This window comes from Narcine bancroftii, chromosome 4 (assembly GCF_036971445.1).
Source record: "Narcine bancroftii isolate sNarBan1 chromosome 4, sNarBan1.hap1, whole genome shotgun sequence".
NCBI lineage: Eukaryota > Metazoa > Chordata > Chondrichthyes > Torpediniformes > Narcinidae > Narcine > Narcine bancroftii.
In genome coordinates, this window is record NC_091472.1 from 170942829 (window position 1) to 170967297 (window position 24469).

The 24469-nt window shown below is 42.6% G+C and overlaps 1 protein-coding gene and 1 long non-coding RNA gene across 5 annotated transcripts in view; one reads left to right on the forward strand and one right to left on the reverse strand.

Annotated features, from left to right (window-relative positions):
- The window catches only part of cabp1a (calcium binding protein 1a), a 149521-nt gene that overhangs the window by 116239 nt on the left and 8813 nt on the right, over positions 1-24469 (reverse strand). The window contains exon 2 of one of the 3 annotated variants that reach the window (XM_069932971.1): positions 6073-6752. The exons of the other annotated variants lie outside the window; for them this stretch is intronic. Within the exon in view, the coding sequence (XP_069789072.1) occupies positions 6375-6752 (378 nt within the window). The 3' untranslated portion in view covers positions 6073-6374. Of the gene's footprint in view, positions 1-6072; positions 6753-24469 lie in introns of those variants that run through there. 3 annotated transcript variants of the gene reach the window in all.
- Positions 7483-23811, forward strand: LOC138761211 (uncharacterized). 2 transcript variants are annotated; one of them, XR_011356192.1, is made up of 3 exons: positions 7483-8004; positions 12485-16355; positions 23757-23811. It is a non-coding gene; the product is annotated as an uncharacterized lncRNA (long non-coding RNA). The 2 variants fall into 2 exon arrangements; XR_011356193.1 differs by lacking the exon at positions 23757-23811 and having other exon boundaries at positions 12485-15733; positions 16308-16551.

The window sequence follows — 24469 nt, forward strand, 5'->3', positions numbered from 1 at the left end:
CTGCCTGCCGGCATAGTCCTGAAATCAGGGTCTAGAGACCAGAATTTCAGGGGCAATAGGACACCTCAAAACCACCATGGAGGGAGTCACGTGATGGAGTAGTGGCTGGACGGTGAACTCCAGCCCTCTCCAGAAAAGTCGGAAAAAACAAAGGAAAACACAAAGGCACAAAAATAAAAATTAAAGTAAAGTGAGTATAAAGGTGGAAAGAAGATGGCGACGAAAAAAGAAAAATCGAAACCAACGGTAAGAAGAGAGGAAGAGAAGACAACGGAAGAAGAAGGAGAAAGCCTTACCTGTTCGAAGAGGCCCGAGGTGGAGAGAGAAACCCGCTCCCTCAGGTCAGTAGAAAGTGGACTACAAAAATGGCTCGCTGAGCTGAGTAAAAGTGCGCAACCGCGCATGCAAAAAAACACACCGACGGGAGGGGTGACCAGCTGGGGAGTCGATCTCCACAGCCGGCAATGACAGCTGCAGAACAGCTGCAGCAAGAAGAGAATATAGAAGACAACGAAAACAAGAAAGAAGAGAAGAAAAGGACAACAAAGAAACAACAGATGGCCAACCCAGAGGAAGAAGAAGAGGAAGAGGAAGAGTACAGTGAAATAGAAGAAGAAGGGAAAGGCAAGACAAAGGATATACTTTCTCTTATTAAAGAATACATGGAATCATTTAAAGAATGGCAAGCGCAAGAATTTAATGATTTAAGAAGAAGAATAAACAATACAGAAGAGAAAATGAATAAAATAGATATGACCTTAACAGAAATGGGAAAGAAAATGGACAAGATGGAAGAACGAGAAGCAGCAGTAGAAATGGAGGTAGAGGACTTAAAAAAGAAATTAGAGGAATCTAATAAAAAAGTTAAGGAGACACAAGAACTGTTAGCTCAGAAAATAGATACAATGGAAAATTATAACAGAAGACAATGGAAAAAGTAAGAGAGGGCAACAAGCCACTGGAGTACAAAGGGCAAAAAATCTTCATTTATCCAAATATAAATTTTGAACTCCTGAAGAAGAGAAAGGAGTTCAATACAGCAAAGGCGATTTTATGGAAGAAAGGGTATAAATTTATACTAAAGCATCCAGCGGTATTGAAAATATTTATTCCAGGACAGCAAAACAGACTATTCTCGGATCCAGAGGAAGCACGAAAATTTGCAGAACTATTACAAAATAGACTGAGAGATGAAGACGTGTAATGAGAGTACAAAAGACTGCGAACTAAAAAGACACATAAGTTTTGAACTCCTGAAGAAGAGGAAGGAGTTCAATACATCGAAAACAATCTTATGGAAAAAAACTATTCTCGGATCCAGAGGAAGCAAGGAAATTTGCAGAACAACTACAAAACAAACAGAGCGATGAAGACATGTAATAAGAGTAAAAATGACCACGATTTATATGTATGTGGGTAAAGAGGTATATGTGTGTATATGTATAATGTGCATACATGAATGTATCTGTATTTAGAGGAAAATATAGATAGTATAGACAAGAATTAATAAGGGAAGGAAATGGAATAGAGGGAATAAGGAGGGAATTAAAAGAGTGACCTTTGTTACATATGAAAAGTGAAATCTTTTCTGGGGGAGGCTGGGTGGGGAGGAGTTACGGTCACTGCAAAATCAGCTGACGCTTGCAAGTGAATTCGCAAATCCAAATGGAGAGGGGAGATGTGGTTGTCCGACAAGGGATAAAGGACAACTCAGGAGGGGAAGGGGGGATTGGGGCTAAAGAAGTTTTAAATAGGAGAATAAGGAAAATGTTTGATGTTTTAGGAATGTTGTCTTATAAAGGGTTCAAAACAAGAAAACAGAAATGGATAAGAAAGAAAGGTAATGATGGAGAAACAGAAAGGGAAGATAAACAAAGTATGAAATGGCTACGTTGAACTATATGACTTTAAATATTAATGGAATACATAACCAAATTAAAAGGAAGAAACTGCTAAATTTACTGAAAAAAGAAAAAATTGATATAGCATTTGTGCAAGAAACACATTTAACTGAATTGGAGCACAAGAAATTAAAGAGAGATTGGGTAGGACACGTAACAGCAGCATCGTATAATTCAAAAGCAAGAGGAGTAGCTATATTAATTAGTAAAAATGTGCCATTTAAAATAGAAGAGGAAATAATAGATCCAGCAGGGAGATATGTAATGATAAAATGTCAGATATATTCGGAGTTTTGGAATCTACTCAATGTATATTCACCTAACGAAGATCAAAAGTTTATGCAAGATATCTTTTTGAAGATAGCAGATACGCAAGGGAACATATTAATAGGAGGGGATTTCAACCTGAATTTGGATTCAAATATGGACAAAACTGGGAAAAAAATTAACAGAAAGAACAAAGTAACCAAATTTATAATTAAATCGATGGAAGAAATGCAACATTTGGACATATGGAGGAAACAACACCCAAAGGAAAAGGAATATTCATATTACTCGGCTAGACATAAAACATACTCAAGAATAATCCTATTTTTGTTATCAGCTCATATGCAAGATAGAGTAAAAAAAACAGAATATAAAGCTAGAATACTATCGGACCATTCACCCTTAATATTGACAGTAAAGTTAGAGGACATCCCTCCAAGAATGTATAGATGGAGATTAAACCCCATGTTACTTAAAAGGCAAGATTTTAGAGAATTTATTGAAAAACAAATTAAAATGTATTTTGAAATAAATACGAAATCAGTGAAAGATAAGTTTATACTATGGGATGCAATGAAAGCATTCATTAGAGGGCAAATAATAAGTTATGTAACCAAGATGAAGAAGAACTATAATCAGGAAACAGAGCAGTTGGAAAGGGAAATAGTAAATATAGAAAAAGAATTAGCAATGAAGGAAGATACAACTAAAAGAAGAGAATTGGCGGATAAAAAAATAAAATATGAAACACTACAAACATATAAGGTGGAGAAGAATATAATGAAGACAAAACAGAAATATTATGAACTAGGTGAAAAAACACACAAAATCCTAGCATGGCAGCTTAAGACAGAACAAGCTAAGAAAATGGTATTGGCATCAAGGAAAAAAGACAAACAAATTACATATAATCCAAAAGAAATTAAGGAAAACTTTAGAGATTTCTATGAACAATTATACCGAACTGAAAACGAAGGGAAAGAAGCGAAAATAGATGAATTTCTGACTAAAATTGAACTACCAAAACTACAAATAGAGGAACAAAATAAATTAACAGAGCCATTTGGAATAGTAGAAATACAAGAGATAATAAAAAAATTACCAAATAATAAGACACCAGGAGAGGATGGATTCCCAATAGAATTCTATAAAACATTTAAAGACTTATTAATTCCGCCCCTCCTGGAAGTAATCAACCAGACTGATAAAACACAAAGCTTACCAGATTCATGTAAAACAGCAATAATTACAGTAATACTAAAGCAAGGGAAAGATCCACTCACACCAGCATTATATAGACCAATATCTTTACTTAACACAGATTATAAGATAATAGCTAAACTATTAGCAAACAGATTGGCAGAGTATGTACCGAAAATGGTAAATCTAGACCAAACTGGATTTATCAAAAAAAGACGCACAACAGACAATATTTGTAAATTTATTAACTTAATTCATGCAGTAGAAGGGAATAAAGCACCAACAGTAGCAGTTGCTTTAGACGCAGAGAAGGCCTTTGACAGAGTAGAATGGAATTATTCGTTCAGAGTATTGCAAAAATTCAGTTTACCGGAGAAGTATATTAATTGGATTAAAGCATTATATAAGGGACCATTAGCGAAAGTGACAGTAAATGGACATGTATCAAAGCAATTTAACTTAAGCAGGTCAACACGGCAGGGATGCCCACTATCACCTTTATTGTTTGCGTTAGCTATAGAACCACTAACAGAATTGATAAGAACAGAAAATAATATAAAAGGGATAAAAATAAAAGACAAGGAATATAAAATCAGTTTATTTGCGGATGATGTTATAGTATACTTAACAGAACCAGAACTATCAATAAAAGAATTATATAAGAAATTGAAGGAATATGGAGAAGTGTCGGGTTACAAGATCAACGTAAATAAAAGTGAAGCAATGCCTATGAATAATGCGGATTTCTCAAAATTTAAGAAGGAATCACCATTTAGATGGCAAATGCAAGCAATAAGATACCTAGGTGTACAAATAAACAAAAATCTCGGCCAACTATATAAACTCAATTATTATCCACTAATGAAAAAATTACAGGACGATTTAGAGCATTGGAAAGATTTACCACTAACACTAATAGGAAGGATAAACTGTATTAAAATTAACATTTTTCCAAGGATATTATACCTATTTCAGGCATTGCCAATACAACTGACAGAAAAATTCTTCAAAGAGTTAAAGAAAATAAAAAGGAAATTTTTATGGAGAGGGGGGAAACCGAGGATAGCACTAGATAAATTAACAGAATGGTATAAACAAGGAGGCTTACAATTGCCAAACTTTAAAAATTATTATAGAGCCGCACAATTAAGATACCTATCAGATTTTTATCAAACAAGGGAAAAGCCAGATTGGACTAGATTAGAATTAGATAAAATAGGGGAAAAGATACCTGAACACATATTATATAAATGGGATGAAAAATTGGTACAACATAGAAGTTCTCCAGTATTACATCATCTACTCAATATTTGGAAGAAGATTCATGTAGAAAGAAATAAAACAAATTATCAATTACCAAAACTAATATTGACGCAATACAAGTTACTCCCTTTTACAATAGATAACCTTTCCTTTAGAGAATGGGAGAAAAAAGGGATTAAAAGAATAGAAAATTGTTTTTCAGGAAATAGATTCTTATCCTTTGAACAAATGAAAGATAAATACAATATAACTCAAGATACAGCGCTGGCATATTACCAATTGAGATCCTACTTGAAGGATAAATTAGGAACGAGTTTGAGTTTGCCAGAGGGAAGTAACTTTGAATATGTGATTACAGATACAATGATAATCAAAAGATTTATAACAAATATGTATATTAAACTGCAAGAAAAGAATGAGGAAACAAATGGTAAAACTAAACAAAAATGGGAACAAGATTTAAATATAAAGATAAAAAAGGAAACATGGGAGAAGTTATGCTCTGGAACGATGAGAAATACAATAAATACGAGTTTACGTATGATACAATATAACTGGATACACAGGCTATACATTACACCTCAAAAGTTAAATAAATGGGACCCAACAGTTTCTGATAGATGTTTTCGATGTAAAAAAGAAATGGGAACAACAATTCATGCAATCTGGACATGTGAGAAAGTAGAAAAATTTTGGGAAGATCTAAATTAGATATTAAATAAAATAACAGAAAACAATATACCAAAGAATCCAGAGATCTTCCTCCTAAGTAACATAAAAAACAAAGAATTTGGAATTGATTTGGAGGATGCACAAAAAAGATTTGTTAAGATAGCTCTAGCCGTAGCAAAAAAATGTATTATGTCAACCTGGAAATTGGAAGATAATTTGAAAATACAACAATTGTAGATAGAAATGAATAAATGTATTCCATTAGAAAAAATAACATATAGTTTAAGAAATAATATTGAAATATTTGAACAAATATGGGAGCCTTACATTAAACATAATAGCGAAAACCTACCGGGGACAATCACTACCTAAGTTAACGGAAGGAAAAGGAAATGAAAAAAATGGACTCAGTGGAATTTCTGGTGTATTTTTATTGAATGACAACATTGTCTGACTGGTTTAATGTATCCTAGATTTTATACCTTAAATGGACGGGAGGGGGGAGGTAGGGAGGGTGGGATGGGAGGGGTGGGGGGGGGGGGGAGAAAATGGCACTGTACATGTGTGAAAAGGAAAAAGTGTGTATCATGGTTAATGTGCTTTATGGTGTGAAAAATAAAAAAATAAACCCACCATCTCCAGTGTTTCAAATCAGCATTAAATAAGGAATACCAGAGTATAGACCCAGAACAAACTACAGTACGTCTTCAAGGCTAACAAAACCCTGAAGGGGAACAAGGTAAAAGAGGATAACACTGAACTGCCGTAGGAGAGAGAATCAGAATTTATTGTCATGAACATGTGACAAAATTTGTTGTTTTGCGGCAGTATTACAGATGTAAAATTGCTGGAAATTAATTAGTGCAAAAGAACATAAAGTGAGATAGTATTTGTGGCTCATAGTCCATTCAGAAATCTGATGGCAGAGAGGAAGGAGCTGTTTCTTTACCATTGGGTGTTCATCTTCAGTCTCCTGTACCTCCTTCCTGATGGTAGCAATGAGAAGAGGGCATGGGTTGGGTGATGAGGATAGAGGCTGCTTTCTTGAGACACCACTTCTTGCAGATGTCCTTAATGGAGTGAAAGCTGGTGCCCATGATGGGGCTGGGTGAGTTCACAACTCTCTGTATCATGTTTCTGTCCTGTGCATTGGCACCTCCATATCAGACAGTGATTCAACCAGTGGAATGCACTCCACAGAACAATCTGGAGAAATTTGCAAGTCTTTGGTGACGTAGCATATCTCATCAAACTCCTCACGAAATAGAGCCACTGGAGAACCTTCTTCGTAATTGCACTGACATGGACGTCCCAAGACTGATCTTCAGAGCTGTTGATACCCAGGAATTTGAAGTTCTTCCCCCCCCTTTCCACTGCTGACCCTTCAATGAGGACTGGTTTGTGTTCATCAAGGGGACAGAGAGTAGGAATTCTTAAAGGTTGGCATTCCTGGAGAGAAAAAAAGGTCGCAGAATTCATCAGAAAATAAAAATCAACAAAACTGCAGATGCTGGAAATAAAAATAGAAAATGCAGGTCAAGAAAAGCCTTTGTAGAGAGTTTTTTTGAACAGAAGTTGACTGTTATGAACAGGCCAAGTTTGCAATGAGCCCAAAATTTTATTTCTCAAATTTTTTAAAACACATGAAATGTCCAAATTTCAAAATGAAATGGTGGATGTAACTGGGAGAATGAAAGGATGTGGAACAATAATTGGCTCTGAAATCAGCCCCTGACCTCTTACCTCAAACTCAGAGGCTACAAACAGTGAGAGGATCATGATTTTTTTTTGGAGTCACAGGAAGTTTATCAGTAGTAAAAGTACCAGCAACTGCAAAATAACTGCTCCACCACATCAATACACTGGAACACGAGAAATCAAATACTGCAACAATAATCAAAATATACAGTAACTGCATTTTGCAATTAATGACAAACCTATTCCAAAATAACTGATAATTCCCAAAATTGTATCAATTATCATGAACATATCCAACGAAAATTAATCATAAGCTCTGACAAGGATCATCTTCCACCGTACAATAACATTGCAGTAATTACACCATGATAAGTTTAACAATATTAATGCACTTAAGTGTGATAAACCACACTTCCTAACAGTTAATCTCGTCACAATTGAAATAATCTATTGTATGTGAGGCACATATACTCCAGTATAAACATGGTTATCATAACTACATTTACCCTACCCCACAACATATGTTATAAATAATATCCCACTGTGGCGGTTGTGGTGAACTGGGCCCACTTGGGGCAGCCGTGAGAAGATGGCACCATCGGGGGACCTCCGTGCCGCGAGGGTTTGGGCAAAGCGCGTGCCTTGGGCGAGCATGGTGACGTCACCGCCGACACGGGGGCGGAGCTCGTGCCGCCCTTGAAAGGGACACGCGCGAAGTTTAAATGAAACAGTTCGTTGAAACCCCCGACGTGGTCGTGATGCGTTTCAATCTGTGTAGCAGCTGCTACATTGGTGACCCCAGCGAGCCCAGACGGTTTTCTGGCCTCCAGAGATGGATTCTGCAGCAATCAACACAGTTGCGGTGAAACTTCCCCTGTTCTGGACCCATCGCCCACGCATTTGGTTCGCCTCCGACACATCACATCAGGCACTGCCGTGAGTGCGCTCGATGAAGAAACTGCGGCCAGGGTGGACGACCTCATCCACAACCCACCGGAGGAAGGTAAATACCTTCCTCTCAAAAACCTCCTCCTCAGCACCTTCAGCCTCTCACCGCAGCAGCGCGCCTCCAGGCTCCTACACCTGGATGGTCTGGGAGACAGAACCCCATCTGCCCTCATGGATGAAATGCTGGCGCTAGTACAGACCCTGCTTCTTTTTCTAACAGGTTTTCCTCAAACAGCCTCCTGCATTTGACCGACAAGTCCAGCAGCCGACGTTTCCTGGTAGACAACGGAGCCAAACTGAGCATGCTCCCCCGACTGCCCTCGAGACCCGCACCCACACACAGGGCCCAACCCTATAGGCAGCCATTCGGCACATACAGCGCACAGATCCAGATTGGCAAGGACAAGTTCCGCTGTAAGTTCATGCTGGCCTCTGTGGACACAGCGCTGTTGGGGGCAGATTTCCTCTGGGCACACAGCCTGTTGGTGGACATTAAAGGCAAGCGGTTGGTAAACGCCCACACCTTCCAATCTCGACACCCTAGACACATGCAACCCGGGAATAGCTTCCATCAGTGCCCCTAAGAACGAGTATTCTCACATGCTCGACGAGTTCCCCTGCAGCCACAGTTTACTTTCACCATGCCCCAACATGGAGTCTGCCACCACATCTTGACCCAGGGCCCCCCCCTCCCCCCTCCATGCCAAAGCCAGGCAGTTGCCCACCGAGAAACTGCAACTGGCAAAGGAGTTGTTCTCCCGACTGCAGGAGCTGGGGATCGTCCGCAGATCGGATAGCCCTTGGGCCTCCCCCCTCCACATGGTCCCCAAGGGTTCTGAGGGTTGGCGCCCATGAGGGGACTACCGTTGCCTCAATGATGCGACCACACTGGACCAATAGCCCACTGTGCACATACAGGACTTTACGGCCAACTTGCATGGCGCCCGGGGTTTTCTTGAAGGTCAACCTGGTACGGGGTTACCACCAAACCCAGTCCACCCCGATGACATCGGCAAGACCGCGATCGTCACCCCATTCGGCATCTGATTTCCTGCATCTGCCCCTCGGCCTCAAAAATGTGGCCCAGACATTCCAATGCCTGATGGACGCGGTGGGCAGAGACTTGGACCGTGTTATCTATCTTGGCGACATCCTCATCGCCAGTCGGGACCACGACGAGCACAAGGTCCATCTCCGTGCACTATTCGCCTGGCTGGCAGTGTTTGACCTCACTGTCATCGTGCAGTTCCTGGGCCGCACCGGCACCTGAGAAGGTCACAGCTGTATGCCAGTTCCTGAAGCCCAACACCCTCAAGGGCCTACAGGAATTCGTCAGCATGGTCAACTTCTATCACCGGTTCATCCCAGGGGTGGCTCGCATCATGCGGCTGTTGTTCGCACTGATTCCCATGAAGAACAAAACCACGGAATGGATGGAAGAGGCTGAGAATGCTTTCATTGTGACGAAAGACATCCTGGCGAGCGCCACCCTACTGGCCCACCCGCAGCCGATGCCCACACTGCGCTCTCGGTGGATGCATCGGCTATGGCCATCGGGAGCGTCCTGGAGCAATCAGTCAACGGCCAGTGGCACCCGCTTGCCTTCTTCAGCAAGCACCTCCAACCCCCGGAACTGAAGTACAGTGCCTTCGACAGTGAACTCCTGGCCCTGTACCTGGCCATCAGACATTTCCGGTACTTTCTGGAGGGCAGGCCATTCACTGTGTTCACCGACCACAAACTGCTCACTCAGGCCCTCGCTATGTCAAAGGATCCCTGGTCGGCGCGCCAGCAGCGGCATCTGTCCTATGTATCGGAGTTCACCACCGACATCAAGCGGGTAAGGACAATGACGTGGCAGATACGTTCTCAAGGCCCACCATCCACAGCCTCGCCCCTGGCCTGTTCTATGCCCAGCTAGCGCAGGTACAGAGGGAGGATGCAGATACACAAGCTTTCCGCACTGCCATCACAGGTCTCCAGCTCCAGGACCTCAAGTTGTCGGACAGCCCCGACAAGCTGCTCTGCGACATCTCCACCGGCTTGCCGTGCCCAGTAGTTCCACTGCAATGGAGGACACAGGCTTTCAGCATGGTCCATGATTTGGCCCACCCCTCAGTCAGGACCTCGGTTCGCATGGTGGCAGAATGGCTTGTGTGGCACGGCCTCAAGAAGCAGGTAGCCCAGATGGCGAGGAACTGCATGCAGTGTCAGGCCTCCAAGGTTCAGCGCCATGTAAAAAGGCCCCGGTACAGCAGTTCGACTCCACAGCTAAGAGGTTCGAGCACATACACGTGGGCACCCCTGCCAATGTCTAGGGACGCCCGCTAGTTGTTGACAATGGTCGACCGCACGACGAAGTGGCCGGAAGCCATCCCACTGAGGGACACGTCCACCGAGATCTGTGCCAGGAACCTACTCGCTCATTGGATCGTCAAGTTCGGGGTCCCGGCACACATGACGAACAACAGGGGTGCCCAGTTCACATCCACCCTTTGGTCACAGCTGGCGAACCTCTTGGGGATCAAGCTCCACCACACAACTGCATAGCATTCCCAAGCCAATGGCCTAGTGGAGCGCTTCCACTGGAACCTAAAGTCGGCCCTCATGGCTCGCCTCACTGGTTTCAGCTGGATGGACGAGTTGCCCTGGGTCCCACTCGACATCAGAACTAAGACCTACAAGTATCATCCACAGAGTTGGTTTATGGAGTGCCGCTGTCACTATCCGGGGAGTTCTTCGGCCCGAGCATCAGCTCCGTGACCGAGGTCGAACCTTGCTGGCAGACTTACGGGGTAAGCTCACCTCACTAGCGCCCCCACCACCACCCCACTATGGCAGCCACCCATGCTGTGTCCCCAAGGAGCTGGCCACAGCTGATTTCGTTTTCTTCCTGCGAGGTCCACACACCGCTCCCCTGTAGCGCCCCTATGAAGGCCCCAATTAAGTCCTGCAGCGCTCAGGCAAGATGTTCACCTTGGACATCAGGGGCAAGGGGAAATTGTTCACAGTCGACCGTCTGAAGGTGGCACACCTGGACCTTCGACGAAATGACGAGGCTGGCCGCCCAGGCAGCGAGACGTGTAAGCCAGTTCTGGGGGGGGGGGTTGTGTGTCAGTGCTCATCCTTGTGGTGAACCCGCCGCGCTGGCGAGGCAGCCGCGAGACGAGAGCACCGTTGGGGGACCTCCATGCCGTGTGGGTTAGGGCAAAGCACGCGCCTCAGGCAAGCGTGGTGACATCACCGCCGGTGCGGGGCAGAGCTCACGCCGCCCTTAAAGGGACGTGTGCAAAGTTTGAATAAAACAGTTTGTTGAAAGCCCCAACGTGTTCGTGGTGAGTTTCAATCTGTATAGCAGCCGCTACACCACCACAACTGATAAACATACTCCTTTGTAAGTGTAACAACAGCACCTGGTGTTCCTCGGCAGTCTGATCTCAGAAGCTAAGCAGGCTGAGGCCTGGTCAGGGTGTGATAGTACAGATCTATCACCAATGTACATAGTGTATATAGTTACTGTATCTAGTCTGTGCTTACAGCAATTGGCTGAGAGCTAAGCCACGCCTATTGTCTGGGCCTTAAAGGGTTGTGTCCCTAGCCAGGTCGGATCATTCCAGACTGGTCGGCCACCTGAGAAGAGCTCCTCTCTTTTGCTAATAAAAGCCGTGGTTTGGATCAACAAGTCTTTGGTTCTTTTGACGAGCTCTACACAGGGAAGACTGCCTGTGAACACCAGGTGCTGAAGGTTTCTATGAGGGGTGCTGGACAAAGTAGCAACTCTCTGCCTGCTTTACAGTTGACAAGTTACAGAATTTAATGCATGTTACATTCTAAATGTAGTATTACGTGACAATAATGGAACCTTTATCTTTTACCAACACAATTCATTTCCAGTGTGGAAGCCAAGGTACAAAACCAAGGTCAGATTAGCAACGCAAAAGATAATTTCTTTGAAAAATCTGGCAGCTGAATTTAAATATTCCTAATCATTTAAATATCATAATTAAGAGTATTGTAAGTGATGGTGCGACATTTCTAACAGCCTGAATGCACAAATCAAACGTTGCTCATCAAGGCAACATTGGTAACCACTTAGTGTGTCTGCAAGAAATCAACGGCTGCTTCAATTGCTTATTTAAATTGGCAGATAGGTATTAGCGATAATTAAGGCTTGTATTACGTGTACTTCCACTCTGATGAACCCCAATGTGGTCTATCCTGGGATATTAATTACAATTTCTGAACACTCCATCCGGATTCATTTTGTATTAGGGGAATAGTGTAAAATGGGATAGTTTAGCTGTGTGTTACACAGCATTTCAGATCTTCATTTGCACCCAAGGGCATGTTGCTCTGATGCTGCTCATCTCGCTCTCTCAGACAAAACAAATTGATCCCAAATACATTTACATCCCAGTCCAGCTAAACATTTCTTAAATCAGTCTCAATTTAATATTCAGCTCCATTGCACACCCATAGACAGCGTCAACTTGTTGAATCCAAAATATTGAGTAATAAAATCATTTTGTTCTAAGGTTGCGATGAAAGACCCCAGCATCATAAATACACACAAGACCAGGTAGGAATTTATAATCTTGGTGTTGTTCCTCACTACTAATATTGAGAAAGTTCATTTTGCCACCACCTATACCATCAGCAAGGGTATCAAGCTATAGGAGCAACTAATTGCATCCGGGAGATATTCACTCATGCTAGTTTGAATATTATCATTCGAAAACATCAACTCAAGGGTTCCAACAAGTCTAGAACAAAGGCCATTACCATTAGTGACCTTGAGATGGACGATTACTGTGACCTCATCAGTCTCACACATATCCCAAACACAATAAGAAATCGTTCCCTGTTTTAGGTCAAATTCCATTATTGTGGATTTGATAGCCTCTGCTACGTGCATTCTTCCTTAAGGAGGAACTCAAGTGGGTCAAGCAGTATCAGTGGGAGAAAAAGAAAAAGTGGTTTCCAGCCGAAACTCTTTATCAAGTCCCAGCAGATTGCGTTTAGCTTCAGATTCCAACATCGGCCATCTCTTGTGTGTGCGGTGTGTAACAGGTAACTGCTTCCTTATTCCCCCAGATCAAAATTACCTCTTTTAAGCTGAGGTTGTGGTATACAAGAAAATCTAAAATACAACAAGTCCTAATTTGAAGTAAATGTTTCAGGATAAATATTGGAATCATAAATCTTTATTCCCTTTTTATTTCATCATTACAATTGCTAAATTTCAGACTTTCTTTGACGTGTTGGTTCTGTAAAAAAAATGATTTCCTGCAGGAACTTCTCATTGTTTTCTTACCAGAATAGGTTAAGGGAGAAAGGAAATGCACACATCTATAATGGCAAAGGGACAGATCACTTGAGACTTAATCTGGTACAGAATGACTGATCGCCTTGAAAAATTCATCTGGACAGAGAATGAGACAAGGTTGTTGGTGTCTGATGAACCTACTTTGATTTGATTAGAAGATTGGGGGTTGTCCTCTGATGTAATTTATATGAACTTCCAGAAGGAATGCAGAACTTAAAACTCTTGAGACTGACAGCAAACTTACACTGGACAACAATTCTTTTTCCAAAAGCTTTGCTTCCTGAAAATAAAATGGGGATTATGATAAACATCTTCAAGATGAACTCAAAGATAATCTCAGATTTGCTGTAATAACGTGGGAAGTTGAAGAAGCATTAAATTAACTTTTATTGAATTTAGCATGCTTCATCACATAATAATGCTGACACACTGCGTTAATCCAGCTGATCGAAAAGTGTTTTGCTGCTGATTTTCATTTGTACTAAGCATCTGATGCCTCTTACGTTAGTGACAAACAAAAGTCAGCCACCATTGGTGGATTCCAGTTGCCCTGATACGGCTTTTCCATAGTTGCAATGTCCTGGTGAAATCTTTCACCATGTTCGTCACTGGCTGCACGAAGATTGGCAGGGAGAGAGAGAGAGAGACTAAATAACAGTATATGATAGGAAATTTTTAAGGCAATTTTTATGATCAGCATGCCAATATCCATAAAATAGACCCAAAAATGTTTGGAAGCAAGATCGTTGTTGTCCAGTGTTATTGACTGGATTTTGAAACTGGTTGCATGGCAGGCAATTGGCCATATGTAACATAAAACTTTGCTCGTCACCACCTGTTACGAGTGTTACTGTTCAGCATTGGATGCAAAATGACATGCCAAGTCTATCTAAAGCACTAAAGTGACATTGGACACAGTATAAATGGGACCTTTAGCTTACAAAGACATGTTCAGACTAAGTCAATGAGCAAAATACTTGGCAAGTACCAGTGCCCAAGAAGAGTACAGTAACCTGCCTTTATGACTATCAACCAGCAGCACTTATATCAACAGTGATGAAGTGATTTGAGAGGCTGGTGATGAAGCACATCAGCCCCTGTCTGAGCAGTGACATGGATTCATTCCAGTTCACCTCAGGTAGTAACAGGACTATGGCAGTTGCCATCTCACTGGCTCTACACTAAGCCCTGGAACACCTGGACACCAAAGATGCAGGACGCTCTATCAACTACAGTTCATCATTTAACACAATCATCTCCTCAAAACTGATCAGCAAACTCCAAGATGTGGGAGTTAACACCCCACTATGTAATTGGATCATGGATTTCCACATCTCCAGACCACAATCAGTGAAGATTGGTAATCTCCATCAATCTCCATCAATACTGGGGCACCACAGGGCTGTGTTCTTAGCCCCCTGCTCTTCTCACTTTATACTTATGACTGTGCCGCTCAGTATGACAATAACACCATGTACAAATTTGCCGACAATACCATGGTAGTGGGTTTTATAAAGGAAGGGGATGAGTCAGCATAGAGGTTGGAGACTGGACACTTGGCTGAATGGTATACCAACAACATTGCACTCAATGTCACCAAAACTAAGGAGCTGATTGTTGACTTCAGGAAAGGAAAGCCAGAGGTATATAATCCAGTGATCATTGGGGAATCAGAGATGGAGAGGGTGAGCAAATTTAACTTCTGGGAGTCACTATCTCGGAGGATCTTTCTTGGACCCAACACATGAATGGCATCATGAAGAAAGCACATCAGCACGCCTACTTCCTCAGGAGTTTGCAGAGATTTGATATGACACCAGAAACCCTGGCAAATTTCTACAGAGGTGTGGAGGAAAGTGTGCTGACCAGCTGCATCACGGTCTGGTATGGAAATGCCAATACCCCCAAGTATAAAGCCCTCCAAAAGATAGTGGACAGAGCCCAGGAATCACAGGCAAAACCCTCCCCACTACTGAGTGCATCTACAAGGAACACTGCCGTCAGAGAGCAGCAGCAATCATCAAAGACCTTCACCACCCAGCACATGCTCTGTTCTCGCTGTTGCCATCAGGTAAGAGGTATAGGTGCCATAAGATTCACACCACCAGGTTCAGGAACAGCTGCTACCCCTCCACCATCAGACTCTTCAACAACAAACTCAATCAGGAACTTATTTAAGGAATCTTACTTAGGCACTTTATTGATTTTTCTCTTTGTATTGCACAGTCAGCTTGTTTACATTCATTATGTTTACAGTTCTTTATTTGTTTACATGTGTTATGCTGTGTACAGTTTATTTTTTGCTCTACCAACTAATGTTAATTCTGTCATGCCTGCAGGAAAAAGGAACCCCACGGTTGTATGTGAGGAATGTATTCTGACAATAAATCTGAATCTGATGTAAATTTCAATGAGGCCGGATATCATAGAGGTGTACAAAATCATGTGAGGTGATCAGGTGAATCTCCCGGAGTAGCGGGATAAGTTATCAGAGGACATAGGTTTAAGTTGAGGAGATTTAACAGGAACCTGAGGGGTAAATTTTTTTTAAAACCAGAGGATGGTTTTAAGAGAGATGTATGGAATGGGCTGCCAGAGGAGGTGAATGAGGCAGGTACTATTGTAATGTTTAAGAAACATTTGAACAAACGCATGGATTGGACGGGTTTGGAGTGAATAGAGGCCAAATGCAGGCAGATGGGATGAGTGTGGGTGGGACATTTTGGTTGGCATGGGAAAGTTGGAGTGAAGGACTTGTTTACACACTGTATGACTCTATGAGAAATCAGTGATAATGACTAACCACGTCAAAATTAAAATAAGCTTGTATTCTGTAACTATATATACCATACATTCCATAATCAAGTCTTAGTGCCAACTTTTTCAGATTTCAGTGAAATATAAAAATATTTATGCTCTACCACAACAGTGGTGCTGTGATAATGCTTTAATTTTAGCAGTTAACTATTTCCATAACATAGCTTAGTGTACTGTGTAGCTGAAACAGTGACAGTTACTATTTGTGCTTGCAGACACATGGATTACACTTCTGCTTCTGGAAGCGCCACCTTGAACCAGAGGTAGAACCACACTGTAGATGGTTGAAATGAATAAATACTAGACACTGGTCATTTAGGTTTTCATCCAGTACACAAAAGTGCTGGAGAAACTCAATTGGTAATGCACCATCTAAAGGATGGTGAAGGGTAACCAACGTTTTGGCTCTGAGCCCTTCATCAAGGTATGAGCAACAAGCAGGCAGGTGCTTAATAAAGATGGGAGGAGGAGAGGAGGGAGGAAGGGGCAGGAGCTAACTGGTAGGAGGTCATAAGTGAACATAGGTGGGAGGGTCAAAGAGTAAAAAGTGATAGGGGAGGGGGAGCTCTCTGAATAGAAATAAAGGGGGGTGGGGATCTGGAGGAAAGGAGACAGAAGGATGAGAGAGAAAAGGAGAGTGAGAGAGCACACGCAAGAGCGAGCGAGAGCGCAACTGGAGAAGTGAATGTCAATGCCATCTTGTTCAAGAGTGCCCAGATGGAATATTAGTGTTTCTCCTCCAATTTGGAAGGGAGACTCGGTTTGGCAGGGCACGAGGCCATTGACAGACATATTAGTGTGGGAATGGGGTGTGGAACTGAAATGGTTGGTCACTGGGAAGTCCCCATTATTGCAGTGGACAGAGCAAAGGTGCTCAACAAATGATCTCTCAATATCAGTGTCCAATCTCTCTAATGTCAAGGAGACCACAAAAGGAGCATCAGATGCAGTTGATGACCCCTGCAGATTCACAATTGAAGTGTTATTTCGCTGCTGTTTGGTGCCCCGAATGGTGGCGAGGGAAAAAGTGTGGGTGCAAGTGTAGTCTTTCCTGCTGTCACGTGGTAGGCAATGAGGGGACAATTAGTGAGAAGGGATAAGTGGAAGAGGGACTCCCGGAGAGAGTGGTCCATAGAAAGCAGAGGGAGGCAGAAAGGGGAAGATATGTCTGGTGGTGCAATTGTGTTGTAGTTGGTGGAAAATGTGATTATTATTGCAGAAATTAAGTTGCATTTGTGGGTTATTTAAAAAAATTTCCTGTCTATGTATCTGGGATTTGATTTAATTTTCTGAATTCCCTCCAAGTGAATTTGTTTTGGAATTTCATTTTCAATATAAAAATGTAACTCCCTCAGCCAATCTTGAAAAATAGATTTTAGTTTCAATTGTCAATAAAAAAAAAATGATTTGCAAGGCCCTAAACAATAAATTAGCATATAGGACAAAGCAATGAAAAACTTTTGGTACACCAACATTCTCCATTAAGCAAAGGATTGAAAATAAACTTTGAAATTCATGATATTTGACCTGATGCACTTTATTGCATCATATCTCTCAGAAAAACTTTATAGTATAATGCAAATATATTCTTTTTGCTATATGTCATACAAACACAGCTGATGGGCAAACACATTGAATGCAAGTCTATCTGTACTGCTATGACCCCAGAGGACCAAAACCCAGCAGCAATAGATATTCACCAAGACAAATGTTTCTTAAACAAAAGTTGATTTTAATAATATTTAAACATAAAAACAGGATCAAACTTTAACTTATTGCTATTAACCTAACCTGATCTCCTAATTCTAAACACACGTATATGTAATGTGTATACAAGCTCAAAAAAAAAGTTATTTGATTCACAGTCCAATCTCACTTCTCACTCCAAGTTTATTGGTTGTAGGCAATTCTTATACTGTGCACAGAATTTAACATTTATGAATTTCATCAGACTTCGGTGCTTGAAAGGTAAATGGTTACTGCTCAGGAAGGTTCTTGTCAGTTTTCAAAGAGAGATTTGCTCATTGGACATCCATAACTGATTCCTTCTGATCAGCCACTTCAGGGTTTTCCAGATGATAACCTCTTTCTTTCAGCTCACCACAGAATTCCTTTTTGTTTCCCTTATTTCAAGTGAAACATTATTCAGCCAGTCCTCTCCTCTTGTATAGGCCACAAGAGTTTTGACCAGGCTGAACTACGAACTCATAACTAGTCTTCAAAATGGGGTTTTTCACAAGCTTGCCAGCTTGTCATGTTCCAGTCCCAGCTGCTGAACTGAAGAACTGAATTCTCTCTCTCTTTCTCTCATTCAAAGAAAACCCCATGACCCTCTTAGAACAGCTAACTGCACTCAGACAGACTGTGGCACTGGTCCTAATCTTCCAAGTTCATTCATCTGTTGCTTTCCAAAACAATAATTAATATCTACTTGTTAAGTCCTTATAGGCATCCTTCAAAGTTTTTGCAAAGGCACTTGGAGCCTGGACAGTCTGGCTTGAGCAGAGCTCTGGCATTTTAAATGAGATCAGTTTTCAAATGTTTGTATGTGACCTACACTAATAAAAACTTGCCAAAATTTATCTCCTTTAAAACATATCTATATACAATACAAAATATAACATAATCTGTCACAGTACACATCAGGGAGGTAATTTGGACAGAACCAGGGCAAACCTCTTCACTGAATAACATTGTATCTTTGAGAATCACCTGAACAATTTCACACCTCCAAGAAGGAGCTGTGATAAGGCTGCACCCTCTTGGTACATTCCATGTCCAATTTAATTTGGAGCATTTTATTTCTCCTTGGTGTTGGGTGGTGGAAGGCATTTGTTGTGTTCCAGCATTGACAAGCATATGAAAGGGATACGGAAATGCACAGGGTTTGAACTGCCCCTCAGATGAAGCAACACTGATCGGGCAGGCTCAACCGAACTGCTATAATTCATGTGTAATTTGTAAGTCATGTAAAATGTACCAAAAAACTTTATATGTTTAATTTTGTTTGAATGACTGATTCCTGGGATGGCAGGACTGCCGTATGCAAAGAGACTGGATAGACCAGGGGTCATACCCACTTGCATTTCGAAGGCAGCTAGACCCTGACTACATCGCCCCCCCCCCCCACCTCAAACATTGGAACTCCCATTACCCCAGATCATCAAGGCAATGAAAAGATGTTTTGGCTTCTTTTTCTATGATGCCCAGTGGGTCTCCAATTACACAAACAAAGCTGTACCGTCAGCAGAAGCCCAAATGGCGTTCACACGCATCAAGAGCAATATCGCCAAGGCCGTGATGCACGCTGTAGATGAATCCATCCCCTTCCAGGTGGGGAGTGATGCATCCAACTTCACCCCGGCTGCCACGCTCAACCAGGTAGAATTTATTTCCAGAACCCTCCAGGGCCCTGAGCTCTGGCACTCAGCCATAGAAAGAGGCCCAAGCCAGAGTGGAAGCTGTGTGCCATTGGAGGCACTACCAGGCCGGAAAACCAATCACCCTGCTGATTGACCAATGTGCAGTCACTTTTATGTTCAACAATAAACAGCAGGGAAAAATTAAGAATGACAAAGGTCCCGAGGTGGAGAAATGTCCTATACAACTACAAGATCTTGTACTGGACCAGGAAGCTCAATGAGCTTCCCGATGCCCTGTCCTGCAGACATGCACCAACACGCAGCTGGATCGTCACCAAGTCCTCCACAACATCCTCTCCCACCCCAGAGACACCTGACTCTACCACTTTGTTAGAGCCTGCAACCTCCCCTACGCAGTTGAAGACATCAGGGAGTTGACATGCAACTGCCCGGTCTATGCCGAGTGCAAACCCTAATTCTATCAATCGGGTAAAACCCACCTCATCAAAGCACCTGCCTCTTTGAGCAACTGAGCATGAACTTTAAGGGATTATCCCATCCACCAACAGGAATGTGTACTTTCTAAATATCGTAGATGAATACTCCTGTTTCCCCTTCGCCATCCCCTGCCCGTATATGACCACAGCCATGGTCATAAATGTGCTTCGCGTCATCTTCGCTCTGTTCAGGTACCTCTGCTATATCCATAGGAACCGGAGGTCCTCCTTTATGATCGAGGAGCTGTGCCAGTAACTGCTGGTCAAGGGCATAGCCACAAGCAGGATCACAGGCTATAATCCCCAGGGGAACAGGCAAGTAGAGAGGGGGACGGGCAAGTAGAGAGGGACACCACCACCATTTGAAGGGCAGTCCTCTTAGCCCTTAAAAGGACTGCCCATCTCCCGGTGGCTAGATGCCCTCCCTGACACATTCCATGCTACTAGGTCCCTTCTCGGTTTGGCCACAAATGCTACATCACGCAAAAGGCTCTTTTCCTTCCCCAGGAAGTTGGGATCTGGAACCACACTACCATCTTGGCCGACGAACCCTGGGTTTGTGCTGCTTCGAAGACACATCAGATGTCACAAAACTGATTGTCTGGTCGAGAAGGTCCACCTCCTCCACGCCAATCCCCAATACGCCTACATGCAGTATCAGGATGGTCGACAGGACACCGTCTCCATAAGGGACCTGGCACATGTAGAAGACCCCTCAACTGACTGGCCAATCCCCTCACCCGGTATCTCGACCAACTGGCCCCACTTTCGGCACCTGATTTCGTGCCCCAAACTCCAACCAATCTGAACACCACCACGGTACCACCTCTCCCACCCTCCCCCCCCTACCCCACCTCAGCCACCATCTTATGCACAAGACACCACCTGGGAACCAACAGCTGTGCCAAATCAGACCATACGATGATCACAATGTAACAACATTAATATTTGGGGAGAATTTATAAGATTTAGAGTAGGTCACATACATTCACACATTTTAAAACAGATCTTATTTGAAGGACTGAATAAATACTGAAGATCTCTGGAGAATGTAAGCACCTTTCATAATTAGGTGTTAATTGAACTGACATCATAAAATAAATGACCATTGTTTGGACCTGGAGACATGATGGCTAGTGGAAGCTCTTTTCAAGGGTTTTGCCAGAGTGCACAGAAAAGTCACTCCTGGATTGTTTACCTAAGATAACAACTTGAGAAGAAGAAAGAACTCCTGTTGTTTGCTGGAGAAGGTGGGGGTTTTGCAAGACATGAGTCACATGCTCTCTTTGGAGTTTCAGTTGCAAAAGAGAGAGAGTTGAGTTAACAGCTCAGTCAGTCAGTGTGTGGGATACTGACAAGTAACTGAAAAGTGCAATCCAGGAAAAACTGTTTGAAACTGATGAAAGCAAGTCCCAGAGCAGCAGATGGTTGGAGGTGCAATCGTCTGATGTTTCTCTTGAAATAGAGGAAGGAATGGAACTCTGTGGTAGCTTGAAGAAAGAGGTTACCATCTGGAAGACCCTGATGGGGCAAGTTTCATCAGCGAGACCCTGAGGTGACTAGTGGTGGTACCTCAGTTGTGGAAATCCTGGAGCAACAAATATCTCCCTCTGCAAACCCTACAAGAACCTTCCTGAACAGTAAACATTTACCTTTCAAGCTCCAAGCCTGGTGAACTTTATACATGTTAAATTCTGTGCACAGTATGCTGATTGCCTGTACTCAGAGAACTTGGAAGAAGGAGAAGTGAGATTGAACTGAAAACCAAAGAACTTTTCTTAAATCCACACACACACATTACATAGATGTGCACTTAGAATTAAAATGGCGTAATTTGGGTTAGTATATAGTTAAGTATAAGTATAGAGTTAAGTTAAAGTTTAATTCTATTTTCATGTTTGAAGTTGATTAAAAATAACTTTTGTTTTGAAAGCCACTTGTCTTGGTGAATGTCTATTGCTGCTGGGTTTTGGGGTCCTTTGGGCTCATAACAGCAGCAACAGACAAGATCACCAGACAGATTGAACCTGTAAGGGGCTTTGGAACTGTAACAAACACTAAACCACACCACCCTGCCAAACTTTGTTTAAAAAGGAGGGGTGAATGTGGTGCTACCACGATGTATATATGTGCTGTATGGGCTGGCCCACCCCCTGAACCTGTGACTCCTCCCTCCCAGATATCTCCATAAAGGCCGTCAGGTCCAAACTCCTCTCTCAGTACCTGTCTTGGAACTGGGCCAGCAACATGCAAGCTGTGCTGACACTTTAAGGTGATTAAAGCCTATTAATCACAATTCTCTACCTGATTGTGGTTGATTGGTAGTACACCGCCATTTTGGGACTGAGCCCTTCTTCAAGGAAAAAAAAACAAAGCAGGCAGGCATTTTAATAAAGACTGGACATGAAGGGGGAAGGATGGGAGGGGGAGGAGTGCAGATTTAACAGCCAAAAAGGTGTTAATTAGATATGAAAAGAGGAAACATAAGAATTGAGAGGGAGAGGAAGAATGAATTAATAAGGTGTTTTTTTCCAATTTGTGGGTGGTCTCTGTCTGTCAGTACCATGGACAGACACGTTAGCGAGGGAATGGGACAAGGAATTGAAATGGGTGGAACCACGCTATTGCAGCAGACAGAGCAGGTGCACTCAAATGAAGCAATCTCCCAGTCTCTCTCACATAGAGATTACAATGGGAGCACCGAATAACATCGTCTGTTCTCTTGAGGGCACGTGTCAGATAGATGTTTTCAATGGACACAATACATCCAAGAAGCATTTGGGAGACTGTCACATAGGGTTCAGCACCTCAGTTCAGAGGACTTTAAACTATGGTCCTTCCCCACAGACTTTAAACTATGGTCCTTCCCCACAGAACCTTCACTGTGACTGCACTGAGTTTTAGCAAGTTCTTCAGCATGCTCTCCTGCACCTTGGAACATGCTGGTCAGCAGTATTTGCTTGCACCGGAAGAACAGGAGGCTTTGGGCAGACCGATGTTTCAGCAGCATTTTATGTTTGACTCAGTACAAGTCCCTGGGAACAACCAGTAGTTGAGATCGGATCTCTACAGTCCCAAGGTGGCGACACCTCGTGGAGTGCTTTTCACTCTGCACATGTTAATTGATGCAATTTTCATTCCCAGTTGTGTCGACTTAAGGTCCAAAGTCACATTCCTGCAGCTAGTTTCTCTGTGGCTATACCTTCTGCAGTATTTGATCCAAGCCGAGGTGCAGGCTGCAATCTGTACAAGGGAGTTTGTTCCCTGAGGTGAAGCTGGCAGCGTTGGCAAAAAGAGATGAACCTGCTCCTCCATAATGGTTGGTGCTTCATTCCGTTCTGGAGCTGGGTTGTGTTAGGCTGGATGTGAGTGGTGTCACATCACTCCTGCTCTCCCCAAGCCGCTGGCCAATGAACTAATCACAATGGACAAGTTTCCTCCCCCCCCCCAAAAAAAGTCTGTTTTCTGAAAAACATTGTGGATTATGATAGACACCATCGAGCTGAACACAAAGATCATTTTAGATTTGCTGCATCTTGAGTTAGTTGGAGAAACATTAAATTAACTTTTATTGAATTTAGCACAGTGGTTCTCAACCTTTTTCTTTCCACCCATATACCACCTTAAGAAATCCCCTACTAATCGCAGAGCATCAATGGCATAGGGAATACTTAAAGTGGTATGCGAATGGAAAGAAAAAGGTTGAGAACCACTAATTTAGTGTGTTTCATAAATGATGCTGGCACATTGCATTAGTTCAACTGACCAAATAAAATGTTTTCCCACTGATTTTGTTTGTACTCAGCATCTGATGCCTCATGTCAGTATCCAACAATAGATGACCAGCATTGATGGATTCCAGTTCCTCTGATACCTCTTCCATGCTCACAATGTCCTGATGAAACCTTTCACCATGTTTGTCACTAACTGCACCAAGTTCAGCAGGGAAGAAGTCCAAGTGCGAATGCAGAAAATAAATTTTTAATGAAATGTCGCACTTCATGGTTTTGTAGACTTGAAGTAGACTTAAAATATGACAGGAAATAACAATAGGTTTTTTTTTTAAAAAAAAACAGTATGTAATAGGAAATTTTTAAAGTGATTTTCATGATCTATAGCCCAAAATCCACAAGATGTACCCCAAAGTGTTCAGGAAGCAAAATATTCATTGTCCAGTGCAAGATCACCCGAGGTTCTAGGCTGGGACTTTTCTTGATGCTTTCAATCCCTTCCATTGCCTGTATCCCAGGATAGTTTAAGGTTAGGGTAGTATTGGTGGGGGGGGGGTTTCAACTGTTGGAAGAAAACATAGAGGTGCTGGACCAGGCTACTGTACCTTCTGCCAGAAGGTAGCAGCGAGAAGAGGTTGTGACCAGAGAGATGGGGGTTCTTTATGATGTTAGCTGCCTTCTTAGGCAGTACTTCACTTGGATGAGAGGTTGGTGCCCTGTGATGGACTTGGCAAAGTTTGCTGCCATGATGCAACCAAATGAATATTCTATCCACAGTACACCTGCA